The sequence below is a fragment of the Lycium barbarum genome, chromosome 2 (assembly GCF_019175385.1).
Source record: "Lycium barbarum isolate Lr01 chromosome 2, ASM1917538v2, whole genome shotgun sequence".
In the NCBI taxonomy this organism is placed as follows: Eukaryota; Viridiplantae; Streptophyta; class Magnoliopsida; order Solanales; family Solanaceae; genus Lycium; species Lycium barbarum.
The window spans coordinates 139,094,673-139,111,262 of NC_083338.1; the positions used below are offsets into that span (position 1 = coordinate 139,094,673).

The 16,590-nt window shown below is 31.7% G+C and overlaps 2 protein-coding genes across 2 annotated transcripts; one reads left to right on the plus strand and one right to left on the minus strand.

The window, feature by feature from the left end:
* The first annotated feature begins 371 nt into the window (after positions 1-371).
* On the plus strand, positions 372-1,132 carry LOC132627571 (classical arabinogalactan protein 5-like). Its single transcript, XM_060342980.1, has one exon. It carries the CDS (start codon positions 511-513, stop codon positions 892-894), a length of 384 nt encoding a protein of 127 aa, XP_060198963.1. The 5' UTR covers positions 372-510; the 3' UTR covers positions 895-1,132.
* A 9,802-nt stretch (positions 1,133-10,934) lies between these two features.
* LOC132629009 (basic blue protein-like) lies at positions 10,935-12,120 on the minus strand. Its single transcript, XM_060344755.1, has 2 exons — positions 11,943-12,120; positions 10,935-11,143 (listed from the first exon to the last, which is right to left on the minus strand). Exons 1-2 carry the CDS (start codon positions 12,118-12,120, stop codon positions 10,935-10,937), a joined length of 387 nt encoding a protein of 128 aa, XP_060200738.1.
* Between the last annotated feature and the right edge of the window lie 4,470 nt (positions 12,121-16,590).

The following is a 16,590-nucleotide window of genomic DNA, read 5'->3' on the forward strand; positions in this document are numbered from 1 at the left end:
TAATTTTGATCCTTATAATATTTGAAGCTTCATAATTAACTTTCAATTAATTAAAATATGTGCTTTTAGTCCTTTTATATAAAAACTACAATATGTCATATTTGAACTACTTTAAAAATTATATTATCGGCAAATAGGAAGTATCAATACAAACTTGACACATGAATAATTAACTTGTGAAACGATCAATAATTATGATAAATTTATGAATATTCACAACCACACATTTCAATTAATTGAAAGTTAAATGTCCTTAGTTAAATATCACAAGGACCAAAATTAAAATTGATCAATAATTAAAGGACCAAAAGTGCTATTAACCCTTCCTTTTACTTTGTTTGCATTTCCCTCCTATATATACTCCATTCCCTGTGGCGATGTTATTCGTCTCTGAAACTCTTATTCTACCAACAATACATACAGATATCAGAATACTCACACTTTCTCTCTCTGAAAAACTGCTCAATACTCACAATACAGTTTACGAAAAGGTTAATAGAGAGAGAAAGAATGGCTTACTCAAAGATGATAGTAGCTTTCATGTTCGCTTTGATCGCTGGATGTGCTATTGCTCAAGCACCAGGAGCATCTCCAGTAGCTTCACCAACAACAACACCAGTTGCAACACCACCAACAGCAATTGTTACACCAGCATCAGCTCCTTCAGTATCACCTGCTGCTAGTTCACCTTCAGATTCTCCAATGGGATCTCCACCAGCTCCACCAACTGCTGAGACTCCAGCATCTTCTCCTTCCGGTGTTGCTGGTGCTCCATCCATTGGCGCTAATCCTAGCGGTTCTCCAACTGGTTCCCCTAGTGGTGCTTCCTTCAACAGAGTCGCTGTTGCTGGATCTGCTTTCGTAGCGGTCTTCGCTGCATCTTTGATGTTTTAGATCTGAGTATTTGGATTTGCCGGAGGGTTGTTTATGATTTTTTTAGGTTTTTTATTTTTAGTTCATCTTACTCGTTGATGTTTATTCGTTTTGCTTTTCTTATTTTACTTTTGCCCGTTGGAGGGTGGTGACTGCGTACATGCTATTGATTTGATTTTTGCTATGGTTATTATTATTATTATTATTATTATTATTATTATTATTATTATTATTATTATTACCATTATCATTGTTATTATCATGGATTCTTTGTTTATTTATGGTGCGCTGTCACTATGGTTAATGTTTATTATTATTACCATTGTTATTGTTATTACGTATTATGGATTCTTTGTTTATTTATGGTGCAGTATGATTTTCTTTTATATGCAGCCTCTTTATATTCTCTACTTTACTTTTCCATTTCCATTAAAAAATTTACGTAAGGAATTAAGCTTATTAGTAACTAGATTAAGAGGAATTAAAGGATGTTTGACTAAGTTTATGTATGCAAAATACCTAAAGTGCTACTAAGTCAAAAGCCGAAAGTCTAATTCTCAAAATAATCTCTTTTCAAAACTAAATCTGTACGTTTCTGTTTATTTTCTATAAGTCGTTCATCCCCTCCTTACGAAAATAAATTTACTCGTGAACCATTCACGGTACCTTAGTTAAAGACATTAATTATTTATTTTTAATAAATAGTTTCAATTAAATATATAACTATTTTACATCATTACTACGAGTAAAGTCACTTGGAAAGCAGTAGGAAATTGCGAAGTTGAGAGGTGGAGAATGTCGTTTAGTAATGGGAGACGTGTCGAATGATTGTACTATTTGAGGAAAGAGTTGGAGTTTGAGTTGGAAAATACTGTTGTAGGTAATTGTGGGAATTTAGGAGTCACGTGGTGTGACAGCTGTTTGTAGAACCTATTTTAGTTACAGAAGGCCATGTGCTTCTGCCTTCTGGGACGATAAAGTCGGAATCACGTTATACCTAGGAGTAAACCCTACTTCTTTAATCGTTTTTTTCCAAAATGCCAGACCGTGAGCTACGGCGGGATGAGACATTGGGTAGAAAAGTGGTCTCCTCCCCCCCGCCCCCTCGAAGTCTTATGACTCACATCTTGTTTTGTTAATTAACAAACGGGGTCGATCTATGTAATGTAGACACTTCGTTACTGTATTATAAAACCTTATAGTCCAGTAAAGTTTGTTTTTCGTAAACAGAAGTACTTATTATATTAATTAATTAGTAATATGTGTAATCACATATTAGTGAGGCGACACATATGCAGTGAGGCGGCAGAACCGCTAGTATTTGTTTGAGGTAGTGGGAGTTATAAGATTATTCTTAAAGAAACTTACATAAATGACTATATTGAGCTGTTAACAATCCGTAGCAATGTTTGTTAGGTGTATTCGCGTGTATTTGAATACACTTTTTAGTTGTATTCGTAGCTAGGTTTTAAGTATCCCCGCATGTATTTAAATATATTTGCATACACCGTTCAGCCATATAAATATGCATATAAATGAAACAAACAACATTTTTTTTAACCCCTCCCCTCAAGAGCTCCCCTTTTGCTCCCTTGATAACTCGAACTCGCAACCTTCGGGTTGAAAGTGAAGGACGCTTACCATCTGAGCAACCCTCTTATCAAACAAACAACATATAAAATCAAAAATTCAATTAATTGGACAAACATCCAGTCAAAATATGTATTTAGCCAAATACATATATATAAATACACATTCAATTGTATTCAGCTTTTGCAATACGTAAACCAAATACATTCAAATACATATATACAACTGCATATATCTACGAAATACAATTAACTTAAATAGTAATTATTATTAATCATAAATAACTCTCAGAATTGGCATATTTTTCTTATTATTATTGCAACAAAAGGAAATGAGGACTGGCCGCTTTAGCCATATTGGAAAGGGGAGAGCGCGGGGTGGGGGGGGGGGGTAGGTCAGATTATTACAACAAAGGCAATGGGGACTGGCTGCTTTAGCCTTAAAAAAGTAGTTCTTACTTGGTCTGCTTTCGCTTTTCTAGCCACAAATAAAGGTGGGACTGTCTATTTCATTTTAATCGTGGACTGATGGTAAAAAGTAGTGTTTCGTCGAGCACTTTTGGATCTGTATTTGAGAAATAGTGGAACTCCAAGATTGGTTTGTGTCAGCAACCTCATATAGTATCAAGTGTAAGATATACAACAAGAAGTATAATCACCCAGAGATCACGTGTAAGATAATACTTAAAAATGAAATTAGAAGTAACTATCCGTGTTAAATGTGACAATAAGCAGTGAGTACCACATTGTGTACCTGGATTATATGTCCTAATGATCTAAACGTACCAAGCGATCCATCTAGATATTGATGAAATTTTAGTCTAAACATGCAAAATATTTGATTGGTATTCGCTCAGCGGCCTCTGACGTTTAGTCGCAATTTGAGTCATGAAAATATCCATTTTTTTGCCCGGATTGTCCTGCGCTGGTCTTTAATTTTTTCGCCTAAAAATGTGATTGAAAATATCTCGAGGTTCTGGATTCGAACCCCGGCTAAAAAAAAAATAATTTCGCAAGACAAGGTTTCGCGAAAGTTAGGACTTATAAGGCCTAACTTAGTTATGTTGTAGTTCCAAGTTAGGCCTTATAAGGCATAACTTCTGTAGTTCTAAGTTATGCCTATTGACAAAAGTTATACCGGAGAAGGGATAAAATTATGCCTTAAGACATCACTTCTATATAGAAATTACGCCATATGATTTTTTTTTTTTTTTTTTTTTTTACTCTGATTGATTCTACAGGAGGCCTAACTTTTGCCCTAATATGGTCAATTTGCTACGAAATTCTACCTTGCAAATTTTTGCTGAGGTTCGAACACAGAATCTTAAGATATTTTCAGCCACTTAAAATGTCGAAAGACAAAAATTAAAGACTAGCAATTTGAGGGACAAAAATTAAAGACCCCCCTCCCCCCCCCCCCCCCCCCCCCCCCCCCCCCCCCCCCCCCCCCCCCCCCCCCCCCCCCCCGAATAAGGGGATTTATGCGAATGACCAGAAAATATCAAAACTTAGGGTGTGTTGGGTACGAAAGGAAATATTTTTTTGCAAAATAAGTAATTTTTTTATATTCAATAGATAAGTAGAAAATATCAAATATTCAGGGTGTGTGTAATTGATGCTTTTATCTCCATTCGATTGACCAAGGGTCCTCCAAGGCGACATGTAACGCGTCATATATTGATTTAGATGAGAAAATACATCCAAGGCGACATGTAACACTTTATATATTGATTTGGATGACAAACATTATGTTGCAAACAAAATTCTCTTCTTTATTTGATTGGAAACTTGAATCATCATAGTGATAAAATTTAATACTATGTTTTAATATCGAACTTGATTGGACAAAACATATCGTTTGAATACTTGAAATGTTTCAATGGGCCATCATTTTGACTGGACATTCTTTTTTTTTTTTTTTTTTTGTGTGTGGATTGCCCTTCATTTGGGTTGGTCTTAAAGTATTGTCCCTCGCTAACACCCTGAGGTTATGGGTTCGAATCCCAGCTCAGTAAAAAAAAAAAAATTGCCATGCAAATTCTGCATATTTAGGCCTTAAGGCAGAATTTGCACGGGCAGAATCAGTGGCGGAGCCAGGATTTCCGCCGAGGGAGTTCAAAATATAAAAAAGTAAATATACGAAGAAGCCTAAGGGGGTTCAACATCTACTATATATACATAAAAAATAATTTTAACCTTGTAAAAATAGTGTTTTTTTTCACCGAGGGGGTTCGATCGTGTGACTCCGCCACTGGGCAGAATTTAAAGACCACCATTTTGAGGGGTAAAAATTAAAGACCACCTCCTGCAAATTGCCCGACATTCTTTGAACATAAACGTTGACACAGTCTTATTGGACCTAGATTTACTTGGCATGTTATATTCTTTTTATACATGGCTTAGATATCGGATAAATTGACACCCGAATAGAGCTTTGGGCTTAGAACCATGAAGTGGACTTGTTTTGTGGATGCTCCGCTTAAATCTTGGGAAATAGGGTCATTTGCCCCTCAAATTGGTGGTCTTTAATTTTTGTCCTTCGCTAAAAATCTCTTGAGTTCGAATTTGAACCCCTGCTCAGTCAATTTTTTTCTAAAAAATCGCAAGGTAGAGTTTTGCAGGCAGAATTTTGCCTACATCAGGTAGAGTTTTGCCTTCATACAATTTTTTTTTTTACTTAGTTGGAATTTTACAAACCTTTGCCTTAAGGCCTAACTTTGCCCGAATAGGCTTAATTTTGCTACAAACTTCTACCTTGCGAATATTTTTTTAATATTTAATTGAACGGGAGTTCAAACCCAAAATCCATGGGTTTTAGGTGAAGGATAAAAATTAAAGGTTTCAAATTTGAGGGGCAAAAATTAAAGACCAGTGCTTTTGAAGGGCATTCTGCACAAAAAAATGAATTGGCACTGTGTACCAAGTACCAACTAAGGGACCAAATTGGCATGTATTAGCCATATTTGTTTTTTGAGTAGTTGGCACAAGATGATCATTTATCACTTTTTCGGTCAATAAAAGTAGCAACCACCCATAAACATTCTCCTAAAATCTCTCTTACTCATTTAGAACCAGATATCTCGTCTCAACTTTTCCCTCTCTTACTCATTTTCCTAAATCTCTCCATTTTAATCCGTGAATTTCTCTAATTGACACACACAAGTCACTGCAAAGTCCTTATCTATTTTAACCATTGTATAACAAGTTCCAAGTTACATGTATACAACACATGAATATTAATTTTCATTTTTAGATACATGGTGTCTGTTTTAAAATTTATGATGTCTGTTTAATTTATATCAATTTTGCAATTTGAATTTGTATACACATAATGTGCACAAATACTGTTTTTTTAATGCAATTGACATTTATATACATCTATTGTATTCACATAATGTATATATATATTTGTTTAAATTGTTACAGCGTTGGAATTAATATACATTTATTGTATACACATGCTATGTTGTGTACATTGGCTAGTGTATCTGTTGTATTCACATAATGTATACAGCTATTTCTTTGTTTAATTAGTTACTGTAGTTGGAATTTATATACATTATTGTATACACATGCTATGTTGTATACATTGGAAAGTGTATCTATTGTATTTACGTAAAGAATTGGTCGTATTCACCTAACTAATTTGTATATATCTGTTTGAGCCGAAATTGATATCCATTGGTATTCATTGGTCCGTATTCAACTAATAAATTGGTATTAATTTGTCCGTATTCACCTAATGAATTGATATACATTGGTTTGTATTCATCTAATAAATTGGTATACATTTGTTTGGATTAGTGTATTCACATAATGTATACAGATATTTCTTTGTTTAAATAGTTACTGCATTTGGAATTTATATACATTATTTTATACACATGCTATGTTGTATATATTGGCAAGTGTATCTATTGTATTCACATAAGGAATTGGTCTGTATTCACCCAACAAATTTCTATATATCTGTTTGAGCCAGAATTGGTATCCATTGATCCGTATTCACCTAATAAATTGGTATTCATTTGTCCGTATTCACCTAATAAATTGATATACATTGGTGTGTATTCATCTAATAAATTGGTATACATTTGTTTGCATTAGTATCTTTATAAATTCACATTGGTATACATTAGTCTGTATTCATCTAACAAATTTGTATACGTTTATTTCAATGTAGCTGCAAAAACATAAAATAAGGGAAACAAAATAATTGAATCCCTACTTTTGGGGATATTATAAAAATATAAATGACATTATATTCTTTTTTATACCCAACAATTTATTTATTTATGAGTAATATCCCCAGAAGTAAAACATCTTTTTACTTTTTTTTTTTTTTTTTTACATGTTTTCTCTATATCAGATTTTCGGTTGAGATGTATTTGTTAATTGTACAATGGGAGAATATAATTCAAGGCAGTAAAATAATTGAATCCCTACTTTTGGGGATATTATAAAAATATACATGACATTATATTCTTTTTTATACCCAACAATTTATTTATTTATGAATAATATCCCCAGAAGTAAAACATCTTTTTATTTTTTTTTTTTTTTACATGTTTTCTCTATATCAGATTTTCGGTTGAGATGTATTTGTTAATTGTACAATGGGATAATATAATTCAAGGCAGTAAAATAATTGAATCCCTACTTTTGGGGATATTATAAAAATGTACATGACATTATATTCTTTTTATACCCAACAATTTATTTATTTATGAATAATATCCCCAGAAGTAAAACATCTTTTTACTTTTTTTTTTTTACATGTTTTCTCTATATCAGATTTTCGGTTGAGATGTATTTGTTAATTGTACAATGGGAGAATATAATTCAAGGCAGTAGAATTCTTCTCAAAACAAACTACCAGTATTTTTTATTCATAATTTTGTAAAGGTATGTTACTTTATTAAAGAATATCAACTAGGCGTGATTTTTAGGGGAAAAAAAGATTGTGCTCCTATTCTTTCGTACATTTGATGCAAATGTGGCTAAAGGCTGCTAATATTTTACGGCTTAAATTGCTCAACAAAACAATGGGTCAAAAATATGTCAATTAAAAAGGAGAATTGTATATACATGTCAATTCCCATCTTTACCAAATAACCAAGTGACAACTAACATGACTCGTAATTGATCTTTGTTAATACAAACGGGGTCGACCCATGTAAGTAAACACTTTCTTCGTAGAGTTACACGAAGATCATAGTGCAATAAAAGTTATTCTAGATAGAAAAAATAACGTTTATTGGACACTTTTCGGCTCTGTATCAAAAAATAGTAAGTTAAACAGTGTAAGATATTACTTAAGTTAAAGTATAAAAAATAGTGGTATTAAATGACAATAAAAGAATATGATAAACAATTATAAGTACCATATTTTCTACAGGGATTATATTTCCTAATTCTCTAATGTACGAAGCGATCCCATCAGATATTGACGAAATTTTACTCTTAACATGCTCAATATTTGATTTGTTTTTACTCAGCATTCCAATTAGTTAATTAATTCTAGCGACTTGGAAGTGGAAGAGTAATTAACTTCGGCCTCTGACGTTTAGCTTGGGAATAAAAGGAAATAATTTTTGGACATATCACGGGAAAGAATTAGGAAATAATTTCTACATGGATTATAATTTTTGTAAACTATCCAACCCAAATAAACTAGTACTTGAAATGATAAGAAAAAAATTAACAAGTATAATACATTACCATAATAAGACGATAAACATTTATTTGAGGTGTAAACAATTATTGTAATATAGCCAGTTAGGATAAATAATTACAGTTCTATTGAGTGAAAAATTATATGTTAGAAAAAAAGACAGAGAAAATAAAGATTATTTAATAGCATTATCTTCATATATTAAGAAAATGATATTTCGATATTGTATTCTCTTTTTGTTTGTATTTACAAATGGTACAATTTCACATTTTGTCCTATTCTACATTATGTTACAATATGCTTTGGGTACCTAGCATATCCTACGTGGGCCATGTCCGCGAGAATTAGTTGATGCATGGAAGGTGGCGGATGATATAATAACACTGTCTTGATTTTGCTTTCTTCCCAGCTTTGCCAACTGATCTGCGCAACTGTTACCTTGTCTCAAAGCGTGAATTAGAGAAATCTGAAGCTCCGACATGAGATACCTACATTCTTTTATTAGGACATGATCAGGGTGACTTTCATTGATATCTCCTACACTTAACAACATCAAGGACTCGCTCGAGTCTGTTTCGATAATAACCTTCTTCAAGTTGTGATTTTTCGCTAAGTTTAAACAGCCGAAAATACCCCACAGTTGTGGTGTAAGACTTGATGTTGCCTTCATACTAAGTTTACCGTAGAATCCGCCTAGCCACCTTCCTTTATCATCTCGTGCAATGCCTCCAAATCCAGCTACTCCTGAATTGGGCATAAAGCTTTCGTCAGTGTTGATCTTGATAAATCCCGAAGGAGGGAAAGACCAACTGATGTAGATAGATGTGTCCCGTTGTTTGATTGTTGATTGAACATGAGTAATTCTAGTTGTATTTTCGATAACCGGAAGATGAATATTTTGTCCGGGATAATAACGCACCGCGTACAATGACATGGCTATAATTGGAGACTAAATGGAATGGACTTTGATTACTAAAATTGAGAAAGAAATGAAATAGAAAATAAATTACGGGAGTAGTTACTTATAGTTTTTTATTTAACCTAAACCTTCATGGAGTAGGATTTGTTTGTTTCCTAATTTTTCCTTGATTGAGAAGGGTTAGGAAAGTTAAATAGACTCCAAAACAAAAAGAAAAAAGAGAATTTTAGAAGCATGATAATTTTATTTTGTTTTATTTTGGTTTGTAACAAATCCTTTTCCTACACCAATTCGGACTCTTGTTTTGAAATTAATTGGACTGCAATTAATTAATATCTTTTTATTTTCTTAAAATTATTTATTTTAGACAAACTAAAAAAATCAAAAAATTACTTGAGAATGAACCAAAAGTGAAAAGTTTAAAATTAATTTTTAAATATAAATAGTATTATTTTTTAAAAACAGATTAACAAAAAAGAAAATCATATAAATTGATAAAATAGAGTATCACTCAAAAAGGTTTGGATGGTTATCGCTTTTCTGTATCATAGTTGTAAGTTTTTATGAGTAGGTTAGTTTATTCTACAATTTCCATGCAGAGGGTCTAAAAAGGTATCTGTATTAAAAAAAGAATTTATAACTTCTATATTTGCTCTTAACACTTTGTTATCAAGCTTGCTACTAGTGGTTTATTAGGATATAAAAGTCGAAATATATAGAAAATTACTACATATATTACCGATTATTACTTTCTTCAATAAGGTGCAAAGTATGGAAAAGATCCTCTGGATAATGTACACCAAAAATCTATCAAACTTGAACCCGATTCAACGTATATATAGCCTTTCCAAATAGGTAAATGGTTGGATATATGAACCTGAAACTTGGATTAGGATCAGTTGCACTATATGTAATTAGGTATGAGCTTTTTCTTATACTATAATAACTACATATTTTACTTCCAATTGAGTTCTAATTGAGCATCTTCCTCTGTTAAAAATAAAATAAATTAATAGTGTTTTTTCTTAAGAAAAAAATATTACGTATTATCTATTGGGGAGAAGGAGAGGGCAACGGAGGAGAGAAAATTACAAGGTGAAAGATCGAATTCTTACAAACAAGATGAAAGTTCATGCAGCCAATAACTAACTAGACTACTAAAATTCCTCGGTTTAATAGTGTCAACTTACAGTAGTCTAGCATATAATTCTAGCCAGCTAGCTGAGAATATGCATACATAAATACCTACAAGAATAAAGTTGGGGAAGTGTTTTTATTGAAATTGACCCGTTTTGACCATAAATTTTGGCTCAAAAATTTGGAATAATATTTGGGGATTAGTTCATATAAGTATTAGTTTGTCTAAATTGGACCATTCAAACTTCAAATTTGAAATATAAAATTTAAAGTTTGAAAACCATCTTTTAGGAGTTTTTCAAATTTTCACTCAAAAAACTTAATTATTTTTTCGTGTCCCAACACAACTTCAACTTAAATATCCTTTTCAATTTTAACTTAAAATCTCAACCAACTCATGTTCAAACGCCTAATCTTATATTCTTTTTAACATGATCTATACAGTAGTAATTAATTCATTTCTAAGTATAATTGGGAGAGAAATTTTCATGAAGAGAGTGATCATAGTAATTAAAAATAAAAGGAAACATGACAAATTCAAATTAGGAAGACAAACAGAGAACCCCAGATGAAGTTGAGGTTCTAGATTTTATTAATAAAGGAAATTAAACCCAACTGATACATTATTAAACCCTGCATACATGATGCATACATATTATTCATCATCATACGACTAGAAGTTCTCCAGAATGAGTGCACATAGGTCATGTAACACCACACGTTACGCTATTGCTTCTCATGATCATTTCACATTGGCAATCAGCCTAAGATTTGAGGAGCAGTCATTGAACATTGAAGAGGTAAAATAGTATTCTCCAGGCTGGGTAAAAGTAAATGTAGTCTCCCCACTAGCATCTTGGAACAATATATTATCAGCCGAGAGATCACAAGATCCATAACCCCCCAAGCTCGTTTGAACAACATTGGTGAGTGCTCCGTTGTAGACGAACACTGCATCGATTGACGTAACACAACAATAGGTTTTATAATTAGCTCAACAAATATATATATTAGCCTTCGGAATTACTATTAATTTACACTGAGATCGAAATAAGAAGGCGTCATGCGGAAGCTAACGAAGCAAAATTTGAACGACGACAAATCAGATAAAGGGAAGTATACTAACAGAGACATAATTTGGTCAAATGTGACTTTAATATGAGAAAATTAATATAAAAGAAAGAATAAAAAGAACTACCGAGAGAATATACATTCCCTAAACAAGACACTTTTAACGACTACAATATTTTTGGATGCTATTGTGTTGTTGTGTGAGAAGGAAAGATCTTCAATTTATCCAAAAAAATTCCTCCAAGAAAGGATCAGTCAAATATTAAAGAGACTTGTTCCACAAAGAAAACCTTTTTTAACAAGACTTTCTTATAATTATGGTAGAAAATCAGGGAAAATTCTAACACTATATACTACTACCTCCGAATAAAAAAGAGTATTCACTTAGCCATTTGCACATTCACTAAGAAAATACTAACTCCTAGACAAAAATAGGTAATTTAACTAAACTGCCCCTTATTAAATAGGTATTGGATTTGATCACACAATATTTAATAGGGGCAAATTTGAAAAAATAAGGTTAATTTTTTCTTGATTTGATAAGTGGACACTCTTTTTGACCCAAGAAAAAAAGGCTAAGTGGACACTCTTTTTGGTCCAGAGGGAGTATTAATTAATGCTCGATTTCAATGGAATATATATGAAGTATTGATTTTGATGCATGAAGTGAATTACTTACAAAGGGAGTCACCGACGTGAAACTCTTTTCCATCAGTCCATGTAGATATATCAGTATTAAAGGTTCTCCAACCACGGTCGTTACCAACTCTATATTTGCCGTAAGGCGTTGCCAAGCTGGGGCTGACATTAAGCATCATGCTCACAATCACAAACGAGCAAAACAGCTTCATAGCCATTTGTTGAAGAGAATTAAGAATTTATATTAAGGATCTATATGTGAGAAGAGAATTATAAGGCACTAAGGTGGGGTGAGTTCAAAGTTGAGCGTTAGGGTTACTTATATATAAGTTGAAAAGTTGCCCTAAGCTGAGTGTTCACTCCAATTTTCTATTATCAAGTTGCTCTATTTTATTTGGACTATGTATGGTTTCACTAAAAAGGTGCCATCAAGGTGCTGCAACTATAATTCAGTGTCCAACCATGTGGGAGGCCGAGCTACTAAAATACTACTCCTACAAGTAGTTTGCTTTAAGGAAAAGATAGTACTCTGAGTTCTGATGAATCGACTTTTAATCTCGAGATAGAATTGTACAACGAGTTTAATTAACTATGACAGTATTTGTACATTCATGAGGTGATATAAACGATAACTACAAATAATCCTCTTCCATGAAAGTAGGATTTTTCAGCAGAGAACTTTGATGCAAGTGATGAAGATAATGTTCAACAACGCGAGGCTGATGAGAACTGCGATCAACTTTGTTTGTATTCTTTTTCGTTGAATTTCTATGATTCTATGATCTATCGGTTGAATTGAGTAGTTGGTTAAATATAAGTAAACTGAATATCAACGGATCATAAAATTTCGAAATACTCATAACCACTAAAGTAAAAGTAAAATCAAGATATAACTTGTCTAGTAACTTATTTTCCTTTGGCCGATTTATTTCGCTCTAATGTTTCACGTATATTTTCAAGAAAAAATTATTCCTGTTGAGTATGTGAATAAAAGTTCCACGTGAATAGCTAATTAATAGAAAAATAAGCTATATATCAGGTGTTATATGTTGTGATATAATATGTCTTTTGAGGGAAACCACCTGGGGGCTGGGTTGAGTACCCAAATTAAAGTGATAATATCACACCGTGTTAAGAGTATTTTTGAGTTGATTTAGCACAATAATTGGTATCAAATCTTATGGTTCAGCGGGACGAGCCAGGAGATGGTGGATATTATCTTATCATGTAATTAAAGGTATATTTGGGTTGATTTAGCCCAACAACTGTGTCCTAAGTTCAAAATTTTCAGTTCAAATCTTCACGAGTTTTCTCAGAGATTAGAGATGTTACTGGTATTATATTGTGTCTTCGACCTATCGATTGAGGGGTGCTTCTTATTATATTTGTGGTGCACGCAATCTTGTGGTGTATTCATTTGTATAGTGAGTAGGAGCTCTTTCTCGTTGATCAATATGCATGCCTCCGCTCTATGTCTTTAAGTTCAAATTTTCAGTTCAAAACCTGAAGACGTTATACTTATGTTCAATTTCTTAATCCAAACTTCATGATTTTCAGCTTTAGTGTTTTGAAGTTTAATTTTTATTTTTTTTTTGGTTTAAATTTCATGGACACTATGTCCTTAAGTTCAAGCTGTATAGTTCCAAATTTCATGCTTGTTTCCAAAAGTTCTTGTTATAGTTCCAACTTTAGGATATTGGAGAATAAGAAAGAAGTAGCAGTAATAGTGTCGAATGTGATGTAATTTTCTTAGTTTTGGTGACTAAACGGAGGCATATATATATGTTCATAAAGTGAATAGTATCTTGGCAAGTTTTCGATCAGTTAAAATTTACCTATGAAAATACGTAACATATTATTAAACGTGAGTACAAGGAGCATTTTCTTTTACTGGTCCAACTAATTTCTCTTCTAGCAAATAAAATGCGGAGATATGTAACACTTGTTTAGAATTGAGGTTTCTTATAGTATATAAGTTTAAGTTGCCCTAAGCTGAGTTGTAACTCCAATTTTCTATTGCCAAGTTGCTCTACTTTAGTTGGAATCGTACGTACTTATCTATCGATTATATAGTTTCATTAAAAATGTGCGCTGAAAGCCTGAAAGTGCTGCAACTATAATTCAATGACCAACCATGTGGACGGTCTACTAAAATGCTACTCCACTAGCTATTTGCTCTGAGTTTTGAATTGATTTTTAATTTCGAGATAGAATTATTCAATAAGTAATTTAACTTATACTATTGACGAAGACTTTAATTGTCATTTTGATTTGATAGAAAATTTATTATTCAATTGAAAAATTGTTAAATATTTATAATATACATATAATATAAAGCTAGGCATAAACAAGGTGATGTGACACCTCTATATGACCACCATTCTTATTTATCTTTTTTTTCTCGTTTTTTTGAATTTTTTTCCCTTATTTTTTTAATTATTTAATTTTAAAAAGTCATCTCCATATCTCACACCACTTTATCTTCATAAATTCTACTTTTAATTAGTACTGATAATATTCATAACTCCCAAGCCTTTTATATTCATAACCTCCAACTATTTAATGTGTAAATTTATGGCACCTAAAAATCACACCAATAATATAGCATTTCCATCCAAATAAATATGCATGTTTTGACCCATGTAAATTATTCTCTACCTTTGAAGTAAGTTTTCTTTCAGTTTTCCTGTTTTTGATATGTCTAGTTTTCCTTCATGTTTATGTTGTTAAAATTTTAGTTTTCCTTCACGTTTGCTTGGTGCTTCATGTATTTTTGTTGTAAAATTTTGGGCGATTGTAGCAAATCAAATTAAATTTGCATGTTTAAAAAAATGATTTCGATTTTCCTCTTTCTTTCCTTTTGTATTTTTTTTAAAGAATTTGATTACCTTATATTAACAATAATATAGGTTTTTCCCTTCTTATATTAAACGTTAATTTTTTTACTTTTTAAAGAATTTGATTACCTTATGTCAACATATAGTTTTCCCTCTTCAATTTACATATCTAAAGTTTTCATTTGCTTAGTTAATTCTTAATTTCTTCTGATTTTTTTCCTTTATCGGCGAGGTTAAATAACTTTTTATGTCTCTAACTAGAGTGTTTAGAAAGTGGAAGTACCGGAAAAAAGTCATCACATACGTGTATGCTGCTTAAGAAAGTACGTATATATCCATCTGCATGTGGATCAACTTTTAGTAAGCATAACACAAGAATGTAAAATTAGTTTGTAGTTCATAGAATGCAATTTAATTCATAAGAAAGTTACTTAATTACAGATATGAAAAATTACCGTCCTCAAGTATTTTGTTTTTTTATTGTTCATAAACGTCTTCAAAGTTTTAAATTTTCATAGAATATTAGTATCATTTGTTGGGTCTAAATCTTTTGAGCTTACTACTTGAAAAAAAATACAAGAAATGAATTAGCTATTAAGAAAATATAACATAATAGGTATTGATTTCGGGAGGAATTGAATAAGCAAAGGTAAAGAAATGAAAAGAAAGTGTGGAAAGGAAAAGGCCAAAAAATAATGTTGCAATGACTACGAAGAGGAGTAGGATTACAAGCAGAGGCGGATCTAGGATTTAAGTTTTAGGGGTTTAACATCTTAAATTTTTAGTACTAAACCATTATATTTCTAAAGTTATGGGTTCATATCTACTATTTATTGTAATTTTAGTAAATTTTTACACATAAATTTATACCCCGCAATGAAAGTTTGGGTTCAATTGAACCCCAAGTTATAGAGCTCCATCCGCCACTGATTACAAGAGAGAAACACAATAAGATGGAAAATAATAGAAAAAATGACAAGAAAAAAAATGACAGTTAATCAAGAAAAATAACAAAAAGAAAAAAAAAATGGGATTTCAAAAAATGTATAGAAGATAATGAGAACATGATCGAATAAATTTATTTTCTTAATTAAATTCCTAAAATCGTGAAAAAAAATTTATTACTTAAAAATATTTATTAGAAATCTTAAGAAAATTATTAAGTTGGTGGGTTAAAATTGTATGCCTTTGACAAGCCACATACGATTCTTGTGAGAGATGAGAGATGGGGGAGTCAAAACTAACGACGATCATTTATTTGATATTAAATTTTTTGACCTAAATTTTTTTTTTTCCATTTGGTTCAACCTTGAAAATATAACTAGAATAACAAATAACAATTGAAGAGTAGAGAAAAAATAAAATTAATCAATGAGTGAAGATTAATCTTAATAGCTAGAAAAACTGACAATAATTATTTAGTAATGTTCGAATACTATTTTTTAATAACCGCGTGAAACGCGGACAAATTCACTAGTTTTTTATAAGCTCACCTGGTGACTTGGGATTGTTATGCAAGATTCATAAGTTATGGTGATTTATTTAGTTTCTTCGTTCCCCTCTCCTTGGAAAACCATAAAGAACAAAGAGAAAACCCTCTTTAAATACCCATTTTTTATTGACTTGAGGTGTAATATTAATTATGGTATTGGGGAAGACTTTAGTTATTGTTTTGATAAATATGAAAATATGTACTCCCTCCATCACATATTGGTTACTCTCTCCATTTCATAATAAGTGATTTTTTAGGCTTTTAATTTTATTTCAAAATAAGTGGTGCTTTAGGATTTCAAGAAGAAATTGATATTCTTCTTCCAAAATGACCCTTATTACATAATCAAGAATCATTTA

Coding starts and splice junctions, on each gene's coding strand:
- LOC132629009 (XM_060344755.1), bottom strand. CDS start 12,120: ATGGCTATGAAGCTGTTTTGCTCGTTTGTGATTGTGAGCATGATGCTT. Junction 11,144..11,942: donor TCACGTCGGTGACTCCCTTT/GTAAGTAATTCA, acceptor CAATCGATGCAG/TGTTCGTCTACAACGGAGCA.
- LOC132627571 (XM_060342980.1), top strand. CDS start 511: ATGGCTTACTCAAAGATGATAGTAGCTTTCATGTTCGCTTTGATCGCT.